Source organism: Drosophila bipectinata, chromosome XL (assembly GCF_030179905.1).
Source record: "Drosophila bipectinata strain 14024-0381.07 chromosome XL, DbipHiC1v2, whole genome shotgun sequence".
Classification (NCBI taxonomy): domain Eukaryota; kingdom Metazoa; phylum Arthropoda; class Insecta; order Diptera; family Drosophilidae; genus Drosophila; species Drosophila bipectinata.
The window spans coordinates 3,086,078-3,099,383 of record NC_091734.1 but is presented as its reverse complement, the minus strand read 5'-3'; the positions used below and the strand labels follow the sequence as shown (position 1 = coordinate 3,099,383).

General features: G+C 59.0%; 1 protein-coding gene across 2 annotated transcripts; it reads right to left on the bottom strand.

The window, feature by feature from the left end:
* Nucleotides 1–831: 831 nt before the first annotated feature.
* On the bottom strand, nucleotides 832–13,254 carry LOC108120497 (titin). Of its 2 annotated transcripts, none has more exons than XM_017234199.3 (4): nucleotides 13,006–13,254; nucleotides 9,273–12,202; nucleotides 3,945–9,210; nucleotides 832–3,885 (listed from the first exon to the last, which is right to left on the bottom strand). In XM_017234199.3, exons 2-4 carry the CDS (start codon nucleotides 12,124–12,126, stop codon nucleotides 1,275–1,277), a joined length of 10,731 nt encoding a protein of 3,576 aa, XP_017089688.2. In that variant the 5' UTR covers nucleotides 12,127–12,202; nucleotides 13,006–13,254; the 3' UTR covers nucleotides 832–1,274. The 2 variants fall into 2 exon arrangements, with proteins under 2 accessions (XP_017089688.2, XP_017089689.2); XM_017234200.3 differs by lacking the exon at nucleotides 13,006–13,254 and adding an exon at nucleotides 12,524–12,718.
* Nucleotides 13,255–13,306: the final 52 nt, after the last annotated feature.

The window sequence follows — 13,306 nt, the reverse complement described above, 5'->3', positions numbered from 1 at the left end:
CTTGTTGGTACTAGGATTTAGGGGGTAACATGGATCTCACGATTAAAAAAAATTGTTTTTATTTAAAACTAGAATATGTGAATAATGTTTTCTTAAAATTTAAAGTCGCTCTGAACTATAGTTTCAGAAATATCCTTGAAAAAAGGGAAACTACCTTGTTTTCCAAACTTTAGATGCTTTTTTTTCATTTCTTTCTTGAAAATGGTTTCACGCTCTTGAAGATTTCTCGAAAACGAATTAACCGATCTTAATGAAATTTTTAACAGGTGTTCTATTAATAATAAACTAGCGAACTATTTAAGAAATAATCGATTTTATTCCTACATAAAGCTACCTTGTCATTCAATACTTAGAGGCTTTTTTCTGAAAACTATTTTTTATTAATCGGTTGACTTTTACGAAGATTTCTGGAAAACTACTTATCTGATCTTGCTAACATTTTAAACAGGTCTTCTTGATAAGTTAAGCTATTCAATAAATAAAAGATTTTATTTTTTAAGATGCTTTAACGCTTTTAAATAGGTCTTTTAATTTAAAAAAACAAAAAACACCTCCAATTTGAATGAATTTGGGGTTATTTTCTTAAAAACCTCTACCAATAATTCAGTTTTAATTATTTTGCTTATTTCTTTTAACCCTTCATGAGTTTAAACTATTAACTAAATATAGTTTTTATTATTTTTAATTCTAATGCTCCTACTCGGAGATATGCTTAATAAAACTTCATGAAAAAATCGACCTTAAGTCACCTTTTCTATTAAAAATATAATCCAAAATATATCCCTTTTTTGAAGGCCTTTAAACCCATGTAACCCCTTAAAACATCCTTGATTAATTGTGCTCAAATGTATATTTGTTTCTTTTTCGCTTTTTGTTGTTTTTGCTTGTTTTGTTTATTAATTATAAATACATTTAATAAAAAAAAAACCTAAATAATGTAACGCTTAGATGTTTAAAAGAAAGAAAAAAATACGTTGCATATACTCCGCATTACGGTTAATGGGACCAGCCCAGGAGACGGCCCAGCTCCAGCTCCAGCTCCTGCATCCTTCCTCCGCCTTTACACAACATGATGATAACCCCCCGGATCCTCTCCTGGCGCTGGCCTCAACGATTAACGATGACACAATGGCAGTACTCGTACGTGATCGTATTATGATCGATGGCGATGGGTGGTCAGCTGCCTATGGCTATTGACTCTTCCAGGTGATCCTATAATGCTCCTATTCCTATTCCGGCTATTCGTTCTTGTGCTCCGACTCCGATTCCCACTCCTAGCACTTGCGCTTCGGCGTCCGCCGCTTGACGCCGCAGTTGTCCACCTTCTTGCTGCCCTTGGCGATGGCCAGTAGCTTCACTAGCTTCTTGTGCGAGTCCCCCACAATCCAGCCGTGCTTCTGGTACGGCTCACTCTCCTCAAAGTGCTTGCCCGGCGAGGGCGAGGCCTCCTCCTCCTCCGCCGGCTCCAAGTCCAGACGCTCTCCGCCTCCACCGGACACCGATCCCGCACCCGCTCCGGCTGTACTGCCCCTGGTGCCGCGGTCACCCGTGCGACTGCCCTCGCCGTCGGCCTCCAGGCGCCCGAACTCGTCGTCGCTGGAGCTGCTCCAGTAGTAGAGCTGCTTCTCGCTGGCCGGGCGCTTCCGACGAGCAGGAGATTGGCGGTTCGTTTGCGACTTCCGCTTTGTTTTCAGATTCTTGTTGCTGCTGGTGCTGTTGTTATTGTTGTTGGTGGTGGAGGAGCTACTCCTGGCACTGGAGGAGACTGGGACTGGCACAGCGGCCAGCTCAGGTGTGGGCACGAGAGCCCTCGGGGCTGTCTGGTTGCTATTTCGAGCCTTCTGGCGTTCCTTCGGCGGCAGCGGCTCCGGTTCACTCTCCGGCTTGATTTTGCCCTTTTTGGGTTGCCGGGAGCTGCGCGTCCTGGTCGGTGGTTCCTTCAGGACCTCTCTCTCCGCCGGCTCCTCTTCCGGTTCCGAGTCCTCCTTCTCCTTGAGCTTCTCGTTGGTTCTCCTCTTCCGTGAGTTGCTGGCTTTGGTGGCTGCCGAGGATTTCGGCGCCTTGGGAGCTGTTGGCTTGCTCTTGGCCTTGACTGGAGCTGCTGGAGGATCGACTGGAGGTGGTGGTGGCAGTGCCTGGTTCCTCTTGGCACCCCTCGGTGGCTTAGGCGGCGGCTCCACCTCTGGCTCCACCTCCACGGTCGGCGCGGGCTTCTTGTCACGACCTTTCCGTTGCGGAGTGGTGGCCTTCTTGGGGACCACCGCCGGAGGAGTGGCCACCGGCTCTGGCTGGGTGCTGGCTTCACTGGTCTTGCGTTTGCGGCGCTGCTCCTGCTGCTCCTTCTGCTCGATCAGCGCTATGATGTCCTTGGTGGAGAGGAACTCCTCGTACTCGTCGGAGCTCCAGGTCTCCACCAGTTTCTTTGGTCGATTGGTGGCGCATCTGCGCTTCGACTTCCGCTGGCCCTCGTCGATCAGCTGCTCGATCTCCTCGTGACTCATGCCCAGCTCCGACTGCAGCTTGGTCAGATCCTTGCGTGGCTTTCGGCTGGAGGCGGTCTCCGTGGCCGGCGGCGGCGGCGGCGGAGGTGGCTTTGTTTGTGGCTTCTTCCGAGCATTACCGGCCGGTGTTTTGGTCTTCCGGCCGGGTGGCAGGGCACTGGGCGCCGGCATGGCCGCCGGAGCGGCAGGAGCAGCTGGCGCCGCCATCGGTTCCACCTGGTGGTGGTGGTGGTGCTGATGGTGGTGGTGGTGATGCTGGTGCTGCCAGTTCTCCTGAATGACCGCCGGCGGTGGATCCATCTCGGGCGCCTTTCCAGCTCCCCCGGCGCGCAGTTCATCGAAGATCTGGTCCAGATTCGCCTGGTTCTTGGGCAGCGCCTTGATCTTGGCCAGACTGGGCACTGGATTGCCTGCTCCCGCTGGCGGCATCGCGGCAGCCGAAGGCGTCACTACGGGGGCCGTGTGTTTGGCGCTGCTGGCATGCTTGAAGATCCTGCCCATGATCAGGGACTTGTTCTCGAAGGTCTTGGCGGTGGCCCTGCTGGAGCTGCTGCTACTGCTGCTCCGGCTCCGGCTGCGACTGTGCTCCGGCGACGAGGAGGACGACGACGACGAACTGGACGTGGACACGGTACGGCCGCCGCCTTGTGGCGCCCCCACTCGGCCCACATCGCCGCCCACTATCGGCCCCACCTCTCCGCCCACTGGCGGCCTGATCGGCGGCTCTGGCTCCGGTTCCGGGTCCACATCTCCGTCACAGCTCAGCGTTCCAAAGTCGTAGTCATCCCGATCCGAGTAGCTGGCCGTGGAGACGCTGTTGTTGTCCTGCTCCTGGAGCAGGTTGACGCACGTCTTCGGCTTCTGGAACGTGATGGGCGCCTTCTCCTCCAGCCCGATGTTCTTGAACGGCCGCTCCGGAATGATGATCCGTCCGGAGGCAGGCGGCAGGGTTGCCGAGCTGGCCACGCCCGCCGCCGCCTTGATGATCGAGGCGTGCATGATGGTCTTCGAGGACGTGGAGCTCTGCTGCTGCTCCATGGGCCCCGTCGGTGTCACGGTGGGCGTGCCCGTAGGCGTCACCGTCATGGTCTGCTGCATCGCGGCCGGCGGGGGCGCTGCCGGTGGCACTGGCGGTGTCGCATTTGCAGGCGGCAGATGCGGAAGGAAGTCCCCACCCGGCTTCTCGCTGCCCAGGGCGATGTCCGCCAGCTCCGTGAGCTTGCAGACCTGGACCCGGCCGGACTTGGGCAGGTCCAGCATGTCCAGCTGGAGGGGCACATTCTCGTAGCCCTTCATGGCGGCCTTCGTCTTGAAGCGCGAGGTGGTGGTGGTGCCCGAGAACTGTGAGACGGCCGAGTAGCTGGGCGACATCCGATGGTGGTTCCTGGTGGGGGAAGGGATTCTAAAATAAGGAGCTCTTAGGGATCAGATTCGGGCACTTACGTGGGCGTGGTGGTGGGCGTGACGGCTGGAGGATTGCGGAAGAGCTGCTGGATCACCGGCTGGTGGCAGACGGCCGGAGCTGCTGGCTGAGGGACGGGCGGGGGAGGGGCCGGCGCCGCCACTAGAGAACGGGGTGTCCTGGGATCCACTGGCATTGGCGGCGGCGATGGCGATGGTGAGGGCGATGGAGAGGCCGGCGGCGGAGGCGAAGGCGACGGTGATGGCGACGGCGAAGGCGATGCTGGCGGCGGCAGGGGCTGCTTCCTGCCAGCTGTGACAATCACCGAGGTGGCCGTGGGCCCGGCCGAGGATCCTCCTCCTCCATTGCCGCCTCCGCGCTCGGCGCTCTTCAGGATGTTGCAGCACTCGTAGAAGAGGCGCTCGTCGGGATTGAGGTTGAGGCGAGCTGCCGAGGGGGCGGTGGGACTGTGCTGGTTGTCGTGGAGCCTCAAACTGGCTTCGGTTATGACATGATGCACTTGCTCCTCCCGCTCCAGCTGCCGTTCCTGCTCCAGCAGCAACCGCTCCCGTTCCCTGTCGCGTTCTCGCTCCCTTTCCCGTTCCCGCTCTCGCTCCGACTGACCAATCTGGGAGGGCAGCATCAGAACCGAGGCCCGCATCTGCTGCTGGGCCACGGCCAGGGATGGTGCTTCCACTGGCCTTAGTGGCTGGGCGTCCATCGAGTGCTTCTCCCGCTCCAGTTCGCGATGATCCTGCGGACTCGAGGGCGCCGTCTGCGACTGCAGGTACTCCTGGGCCGACAGCTTGGAGACATGGGCCAGGGTCATGTTGTGCTTGGAGAGCGAGGTGGCCGTGAAGAAGGACTTGCCGCACAGCTGGCACCCGTACTTCTCCGCGTCCAGTTCGCTGCGCTGCGCCCGCTTCTTGGGCCGGCGGGTGAACAGGACACTGCGGCGTCGTCGCCGCCGCCTGCCCCGTCCGCCCCTGCCCAGATCCTGGGAGTAGCTGGTGTACACGCTCATTTCGTCGTCCAGGTCCATGTCCATCACCTCGGTGTTGGTGTTGTCGTCGCACATGGAGCCGAAATTGGAGTGCTCGTCGTTCAGGTTGGGGGCGCTGCGCACACTCATGGACGTGGGCGGGCGGTAGCGATCGTTGTCCTGGTCCTGATCCCCATCCGGATCGCCGTCCCCGTCGAACTCATCGTTGGCGAACTCAAAGTCCTCGTTGGTGGTGGCCGACATGATCTTCTCGTTCACGTTCTTGGCGATCTCCGTCAGGTAGTTGTCCTCCTCCTCGGGATTGGGATTCTCGCCGGTATGCGCCGATTTCGGCTGCTCGGCGGGTCCCGTCTTGTGGATGTTCTTGTTCAGGCGCGGATCCCGACTGTAGGTGGGTGGTGCCGCCGCGGCGGGTGCGCTAATCTTCTCCTGCTTCTCTTGCCGGCCGGCCTTGCCTGTCGGAGGCTTCTGCTGGCCGCGCGGATCCCTGGCGGCGGCACTGCTCAGTATGCTGGGACGCAGGATGGAGCTGACCGGCAGCTGAGCCGCCGACGCCCCCAACTCCTTCGCCTCCTTGGCTTCCTTGGCCTCGCGCTGCTTCAGCTGCTTCTCGATGCCGATGGAGAAGGATTCCAGCGAGGATTTCAGTGCGCTGATGTTGTCGTTGGTCACCCCACCGGCCGTACCTCCGCCGCCGGTGCCCTTGCCGCCGTCGAGCGCCGCCTTGCCCCGCCGATAGTAACAGCTCTGGCGCCGCTTCGGCCTGCCCCGTGCCGGCGGATTTGGAGTCGCATCCGTCACGGACTCGGCTTCGTTTTTGGCCAGCTTGGCGGCGGGCGCGAGGGCGGCGTTGCGCTTCGTACTGGACATCAGCAGCATTCCGGTGAGCAGCAGGTCCTCGCTCTTCTCGTACGCCAGGTTCTCCAGCTTCTTGAGGTTGTCCCGGCGGGCGTTGTCGATCTTGAAGCTCTCCAGCAGCTGGTCCGCCACGATGGCGGCCAGCTCGTTCTTCCGCCGTCGCCGCTGCTTCTTCTTGACGGGCATCTCCTCCTCCGGCTCCTTCGCGGCCCCGACCTCCGGTTCGATGGGCGTGGGCTCTTCTGATGGCGGCGCCGTGTTGGTCACCGGCTGCTCCGACTGCGCCAAGCTGTGGAAGCCCGACGAGGTGTTGTTGTTCATGTTGCTGCTGTTCTGCTCCTCCAGCAGGGAGCTGCAGTTCGTCTCATGCTGGGTGCTGGTGGGCGTGGCACTGCGAGGAGGCAGGTGGCTGGGAAGCGCTGGCGCCACCGAGATCACGGAGACGGGCACAGGAGCGGGTGGCGGGACCTCGGCCGGCACAGGTTCTATCACGGGCGGGGGTGTGGCGGGCAGGATCGGCTCCAGCTTCTTGTCTTCAACTAGGGCGGGTGGAGGAGCCGCATCCTTGCGCTTGGCGCTGGGCATAGGAGAAGCCTCCTTGAGATCACCATTCACGGCCAGCGGGAGTATGGGAACAGCCGCCGGGGTAATCTCGTCCAGGGGCAGCAGAGCCGAACGACAGTCGATGGTGCGGGAGCGCATGGAACGCTTCTTGGGCGTCAGGTTCTTGGGAGGAGCAGGCGAGGCCACCACTGGAGCCGGAGTTGGCGTAAAAACGGGAGCAAGAGCAGGGGCGGGAGCCGCAGCTGGTGCCGGGACAGGAATGGAAGCAGTGGCTGGCGCCGGAAGAGCAGCGGGAACTGTGGCGGCGACGGCTACCGGAATAGTGGGAGTCGCCGGGACAGCCGGAGCGACCACAACCGATGGGAGGGCCGGAACAGCGGCCAGAGGTGCTGGCAGAGGTGCAGCAAGAGGTAGCTTCTCCAGAACTGGCGGAAACAGTAATCCCGAAGCGGGTGCCAGGGGCAGGATGCAGTTGCCCGACTTGGCGAACGGCTCCTCCAGTTTCCTGAGTCTCTCCAGCTTCTCCAACTCCTTTTCCTTCTCCAGATCTCGTTCTCGCTCCCGCTCCCTCTCAAGATCCCTTTCCCGCTCGCGCTCCTTCTCCTTCTGCTCCTCCTCGTCGTCCTCGTCCGGCAGACTCGCCTGGCCAGCCAGAATGACGGAATTGATGGCATCATCGATATGGTTGTTCACCACCTCGTCCATCCGCGGACACGACTTCATCTGGCTCTTTCCATGATCCTTCTTGGTGCCGGCGGAGCTCTCCAGGGAACGCTTCTTGCCGCTCGGGGTCTTGACGGGATGGGCGGGCGTGGCAACGGCCACGGGCACTGGAACTGGAGGCGGCACGGCAGAGGCCACCACCACACCGGTGCCGGGGTTGCGCACCTGTGGTATCTTCAGCAGGTCCAGATTGGAGTAGTAGTGCGCCGCCAGAGCGGCTCCCGGCAGAGGGATCGGCAGAGGCGGCAGGGGAGCGGCAGCCACTGGAACTGGAACCGGGACGGGTACGGGAACGGCAGTCGACGCTGGCGGAGGAGGAGCTCCGGTGACTAGGGGCAATGGCATTTGTGGCATCCGTGTCGGCGGCACGGGCGATGACTTCCGGCTCGACTTCTTGGACAGATCCAGCGGCTCCATGTCCATCTCCATGCTGAGCAGATTGCGCGCCTCGAATCCGCAGATCGTCTGCCGCCTGGCCGGCATGCCACCAGCCCGGTGATGCGGTGCTCCCACCAGGCCGGGATCTCCCGACACGCCCACTCCCAGCAACGGCTTCTGAAGGACACCACGCTGGCTGGTCAGGTTCAGGGGCTGGGAATCCATCACGAACATGGTGGCAGCAGCCGGAGGATTGGCAGCCGTGGGCATCGGATTCGGAGCGGCCGGATTGCCCGGCAACTGGGGCATGTAGAGCGGCAGCTTCGGCAGCATCTTGACCGGAACGGGCAGCGGAGCTGGCAACGGTGCCGGCATCCCGGGCATGCCCAAAGGTAACTGAAGAGGAACAGGTGCCGGATTGGCGGGGGGCAGCGGTACCTGCGCCGGCAGGGCCATCGATGGCGGTTCCAGCGGCGGATACTGCTTCAGGGCGGCCAGCGAGGATGGTTTGGCCGGCGGAGGTGGAGCCACCATTTGCTTGGCAGCCGCTTTAGTGGGCGTACGCCTGGTGGGGGGCAGAAGGGCCGGTGGAACCGGAAGCGGCACTTCCACGGGCACGGGCACGACCGGAATAGGAACGGGAGTGGCCGCCAGAGCAGGCGGAGGAGCGGCCGAGGTAGCAGTAGGCAGTGGCAGGGGCGGCGGAGGAGCAGCGGGCAGAACCGGAACAGAAACCTCGACCTGCGGTTGTGGCTGTGGAATCCTCTCAGCTGCCTCCCGCCCATCCACCACCGGTGGCTTCTCCACAACCGGAGCTTCCGGCGTCACATCCATCTTGATGATTCGTCGCGAAACCGCCTTCCGTTTCGGTGTCTTCGGCTGCAGTGGCTCCTCTGGTGGGGCTTTTGCCGGCTCCGGCAGCTCCTTGGAGGGCAGCGACTCCTCCGGTTTCTCCTTCTCCTTGGGCGGCTTCTCCTTTGGCGGCGGCACCTGTTCCGTTTTGAGCTTCTCCTCCAGTTTGCCGGTGAGCATGGCGATGCAGTCGCTGATCCTCTTACTCCGCTTCACATTCGGGTTGAGATTGACGAGGCGTGGAGTAGACGCTGTCCCCGCCGCCGCAGTGGCGGCCAGAACCGGCGGCGACTTGGTGGCCGGAGCCGGTGTTGTGGGCGGCGTGGGCATCAGTTGTTTGCTGGGCGTGGGCGAGGCCGGCTCCGACTCCTGGCTGGGGGTCGGTAGCGGATTAACTGGCTCGGGTAGTGGAAGAGATAGCGCCAGTGGCTGGGGCCTGTCCACAGCGGGAGATCTTGACTTGGTCTGGACAATGGCAGTGGTGGTAGTGGTGGTGGTGTTGGTGGTGGTACTGATTTTTCCCGGCTCCTGCTTGCTAGCCCCTTGTTCTGGCGTTTCTGGCGGGGATTTGGAGGTGCGCTCCAGCTTGGCACGTCGCTGCTGTTGTCGCTTCTGTTTTTGGAGCTTCTTCTGTTGTTGCTGCTGCTGCTGTTGTTGCTTCTGCTTGCGTCCCGCGGACGCCGTGGCCACCAGTGAGGATCTGGACCGGGAGCGGGTCGTCCGCAACAGATGCTGATTGTAGATCCTCTTGGTGCTGCTTCGCTGCTGTTTGGATTTCGACTTTGACTTGGACTTGGACTTGGCCAGCGACTTGGCCATCGACTTGACCATCGACTTGGCCTTCCGCTTCGCCTTGTTGTCCACCGGGAAGATCTTCTTGCAGACGCGTTTGGCGGGCAAGTTCTCCAGCATCTTGCGAATGGACTCCGCTGGGAAAAATGGGGAATCATTAGAACCTCTGGAACTCTGGTTGGGATTTCAAAGTACTCACCGTCGCTGGGCCGTTGGCGGGGGGAGTTCTTCAACTTGGAGGACCCGGAGCCGCTCTCCTCCCCCTCGGCCACATCGCCCTCCTCCTCTCCTTCCGCCTCCGCATCGACCTCCACCTCCAGCTTCTCCTTCTTGCGGGCGGAGAACTGCTTGAGTCGCTTCTTGGAGAAGGCGCGACGCTTCTTGGTGCCGCAGTAGTAACGATACTTGCGCTTCTTGGCCAGCGACCACACATAGTCGCCGGAGCAGTCGAGCATGTGCCGGTAGAGATCCATGAGGCCGCTGCACTTGCGCCCGCACTTGGTGCAGCTCGACGGGGCGGAGGCAGAGGACGAGGAGGCGGAGCAGGTGTTGGTGGAGCTAGTACAAGTGGACATCGACATCGACATAGACATGGACATGGACATGGAGTTGGACATGGGGGTGGAGGCAGACGATGAGCTGGGGGAACAGGAGGAGCCGCCAGAGCCGGAGGCCGAGGCAGGAGACGGCTGCTGCTGCTCCAGTCCGGATAGGGGCGTCGGGGTGGACACTTCGTACGAGGAGCGCGACGAGGCGGACGAACGGGTCTCCTCCTCCGGCTGCAGGCGTTCCGGCTCCTGCTTGGGCTGCTGCCCCGCCGACCCGGCACCCGACTGGGCCTGAACCTGCGGCCACCGAAGGCAGTTGGTGGCAGAGGCGAACCGCCCTAGCGCCCGCTTGGGTATGAACAGATGCCGCAGAAGATTCCCGGCCAGCAGCTCCCGGCCCACCACCTCGTAGTGGGTGGCGTAGATGTGCGAGTGGCGGAAGGTCTTGTGCTCCTCCAGGGACTTGCGCTGATCGAACTTGGCGCCGCAGCAGATACACAGGTACAGACGCGGTCGCGCCCACTCCCCGCTCAGCACCAGCCGGCTCCGGATCCGCTCCTCGCCCCGCCCCACCGCCTCCGAGCTGCGCACCAGGTGACTGGTGGCAGTGCTTCGACTGGGCTTCGGCTGGAGCTGCAGCAGCGAGAGGAATCCCTCGTCGGCGAATCCCTGGGTGAGGAGATCATCCGCCGGATCCCGGTGTCTCGACCCGACACCATCTTCGTCGTCCTCGTCCCCGTCATCGTCCTGCTCGCACTTAATCACCGCCTGCTCGTTCTGCTCCAGGATGATGTGCGGCAACAGGCGGTGGTCAAGGATCAGATTGAGCTGCTCCAGCAGACGGCGCTGCTCCTGGTCGAGCTCCTGCTCGGCCAGCGTCAGGGAGAGCGTCGAGAGATCGTGCTTCTGGCGCATCGTCAGCTGCGTCCACATGTCCAGCTTGGAGAGATCGCGCTGGCCCAGGCAGCTGGGCTGCTTCGGCTTCTTCACCAGCCGCCCGCCCTCGTTGATCAGGGTGAACTTCTTCACATAGTCCCACTTCCACTTCCAGCTGTGCTTTGTGTGCGGCCGCCGCCGGAACTTGGCCATCGGCAGCAGTTCACTGCCGGCTCCATGGCCGCCAAACTGCTCGGCGGTCAGCAGTGTGGGATATGTGGCTCCGCCGGCACCCATCGACTGGGTACTGGGTCCGTGCAGCAGGAATAGCTCCTGCTTACTGGTGCTGGTGCTGGTGGATGTGGTGGTGGTAGTGGTGGTCATGGACGAACTGAATATCCTTCCGTCCAGATGATTCTGCAGGTTGTGCCGCACATTGTTAACCACATCCCGATAGAAGTTGTCGTCAAAGGCGGAGGCAGTCGCCGCCATATTCGGCAGCCGAAAGATCGCCTCCGGATGCATGGAATCCTGCTGCGATGGCAACGATATAGTCTGTAGGGATGGCTGTTGGAGCTGCTGTTGTTGTTGTTGTAGCTGTTGATGTTGTTGTTGCTGATGATGCTGCTGCTGTTGTTGTTGTTGTTGCTGCCGTTGGGCCGCCGCACGACTGCTGCTCCTCGACTTGCTGGCGGGCGTGGCCAGGGGCGGTGGCTCCTCCTCCTTGCGCTGGCCACGATTTCGATTGCCGGGCAAACGATTCTGGGTGAGACCCAAACGAAAGAGCACCGGCTCATCGGCGCCCATCAGACCCGGCTTGTGTTGAGCTCCGGCCGACTCCGGCGTGGCCATGGTGGCGGGCAGATGCTGGTGATGCTGCTGCCGCTGATGGCCGGCCAGGTGATCGGCGTCCTGGAAGCGCAGACGACACGACCGGCAGCCAAAGTACTTGTCCGCATGCTGTTCGCTGAGGTGCTGGAACAATTGCTCCAAATGCTTCGCCGGCAGACAGATCTGGGGCTGGGGCTGGGCCTGGGAACGTCTATTCGCCGGCGGGCCGCACATCTGGCAGCCGGGGTAGCCGGAGGAGCTAGTGCACTGAGTGTTGGTGGAGCTGGTGGAGCGTCCGCTGCAGCGTCGCTCCTGCCGCTCCGTATGGAACTTGTCCACATGCTTGGCCTGCAGCTTGCTGGACGCAAACTTTCTATCACAGTACAGACACAGGACCTTCGAATGGCCATAGATGGAGGAGCCATCGTCACGTTCCCGTTCCCGTTCTCGCTCCCGTTCCCGTTCCAGCCTTTCCTCGTTGAGCAGCTGCAGCTTCTCCACCAGACGCGGCAATCGTTCCAGCGGTAGACTACAGATCAGGGATAACGGTTCACGCTCCTGCTCCTGATAATCCTGCATCATATCCTGCTGCTCCGGCTGATGCTGGTGATGGTGATGATCTCCAACTGGCGGTTCAGGTTCCGGTGGCTCCAACAATTGCCGTTTCTTACGCGACTGTGTTGGATTGGGGGGCGTGGCCGCCATGGCGCTACCGCTGCTGTTCTTGCCATTGACCTGCTGCTGCTCCTCGGAGAGCTTGAAGCCGCGGCGCAGGCCGAAGCGCGACATGGTCTTCATGTGGAGGCCACTATTGGATCAAGCGGTTCGTTGCACAAATTCAGTTTATCCTCTTTCCACAGTTCCTAATCCTGTCCTGCAAATCGGAGAGAGGGAGAGAGTTAGATAGTGTGGGAGAGAGAAAGGGAGAATGATTGGGTTAACGGTTTTTATTTTCCAATTTTGTTGACAAATAAAAAAAACCGCCATAAAATAAATAAAATAAAAAAAACACACACACATACAGAGCCACACACACACCTGCAAAGAGGGGCAGTATTACATACACACACACACCACACACACACACACACTCGTTAGTGGGGGAAAATTATACAATAAACATTTTCGATTGGAGTTTTATGTGTTGTTTTTGTTATGATCGGGTGTCTTGTTGCATTTTTGTTGTTTTTTTTACCCCGTCGGATCGTTTTTAGTTTATTCCTTTCGCTTTGATATCCAATTCTGATTATCGGTATCGTTAGCGTTTCGTTTCACACTTCGTATTGCACTTTTTTTCTTTTTTTTGTTTCTTTCATTTTTTTTTTCTTTTTTTTTTTGGAGGGGGCCCCTGCATTTTCTCCCCCACGCGATTAAAACAAAATAAAAATGAAAACAAAACTACACCGGGATTTTCTGTTTAATTCATTATTTTATGTTTTTCTTTCTTTCTGTGGTCTGTTATTTTTTTTTTTTATTTACTATACTCGTATTATTTTTTTCCACCCTAACAACTGCGTTAGGAGGTATCTAACGTTTAGCCCAAATCGATGCGTGCGTACAACGGTGCGAGGGGGTGAAGAGGGTGTCGCACGGTGGACACAAGGGCGGGGGAGGCAGAGCACAGAGGAGGGGATGGGGGGGGGCTGTATTCGGGCAGCCCAGGACAATGATACTGACACTTTAAAGCGGCTGCAGGCAGCATTTTCATCCATCAGGCAGCGGCGTGCACTGGACAATAGCACACTAATTCAATTGCACTGTCCAGCTCATGGGTGGCGGATTTCGTATCGGTACACACGCACGTCGAAAATCGAAGCAGAAAACAGAACTCGAGAGTTAAATGTGTTTTTCTTATGAGAATTAAAAATGGTCGGGTGCCAGTGTGTACACACTGCGGAACAACAAATGGGAGCAACGCCATCGATAGTCGCTAGTGATGGCAGTGCGATAGTTATCATAGGTGGCACCACTAGGTGCC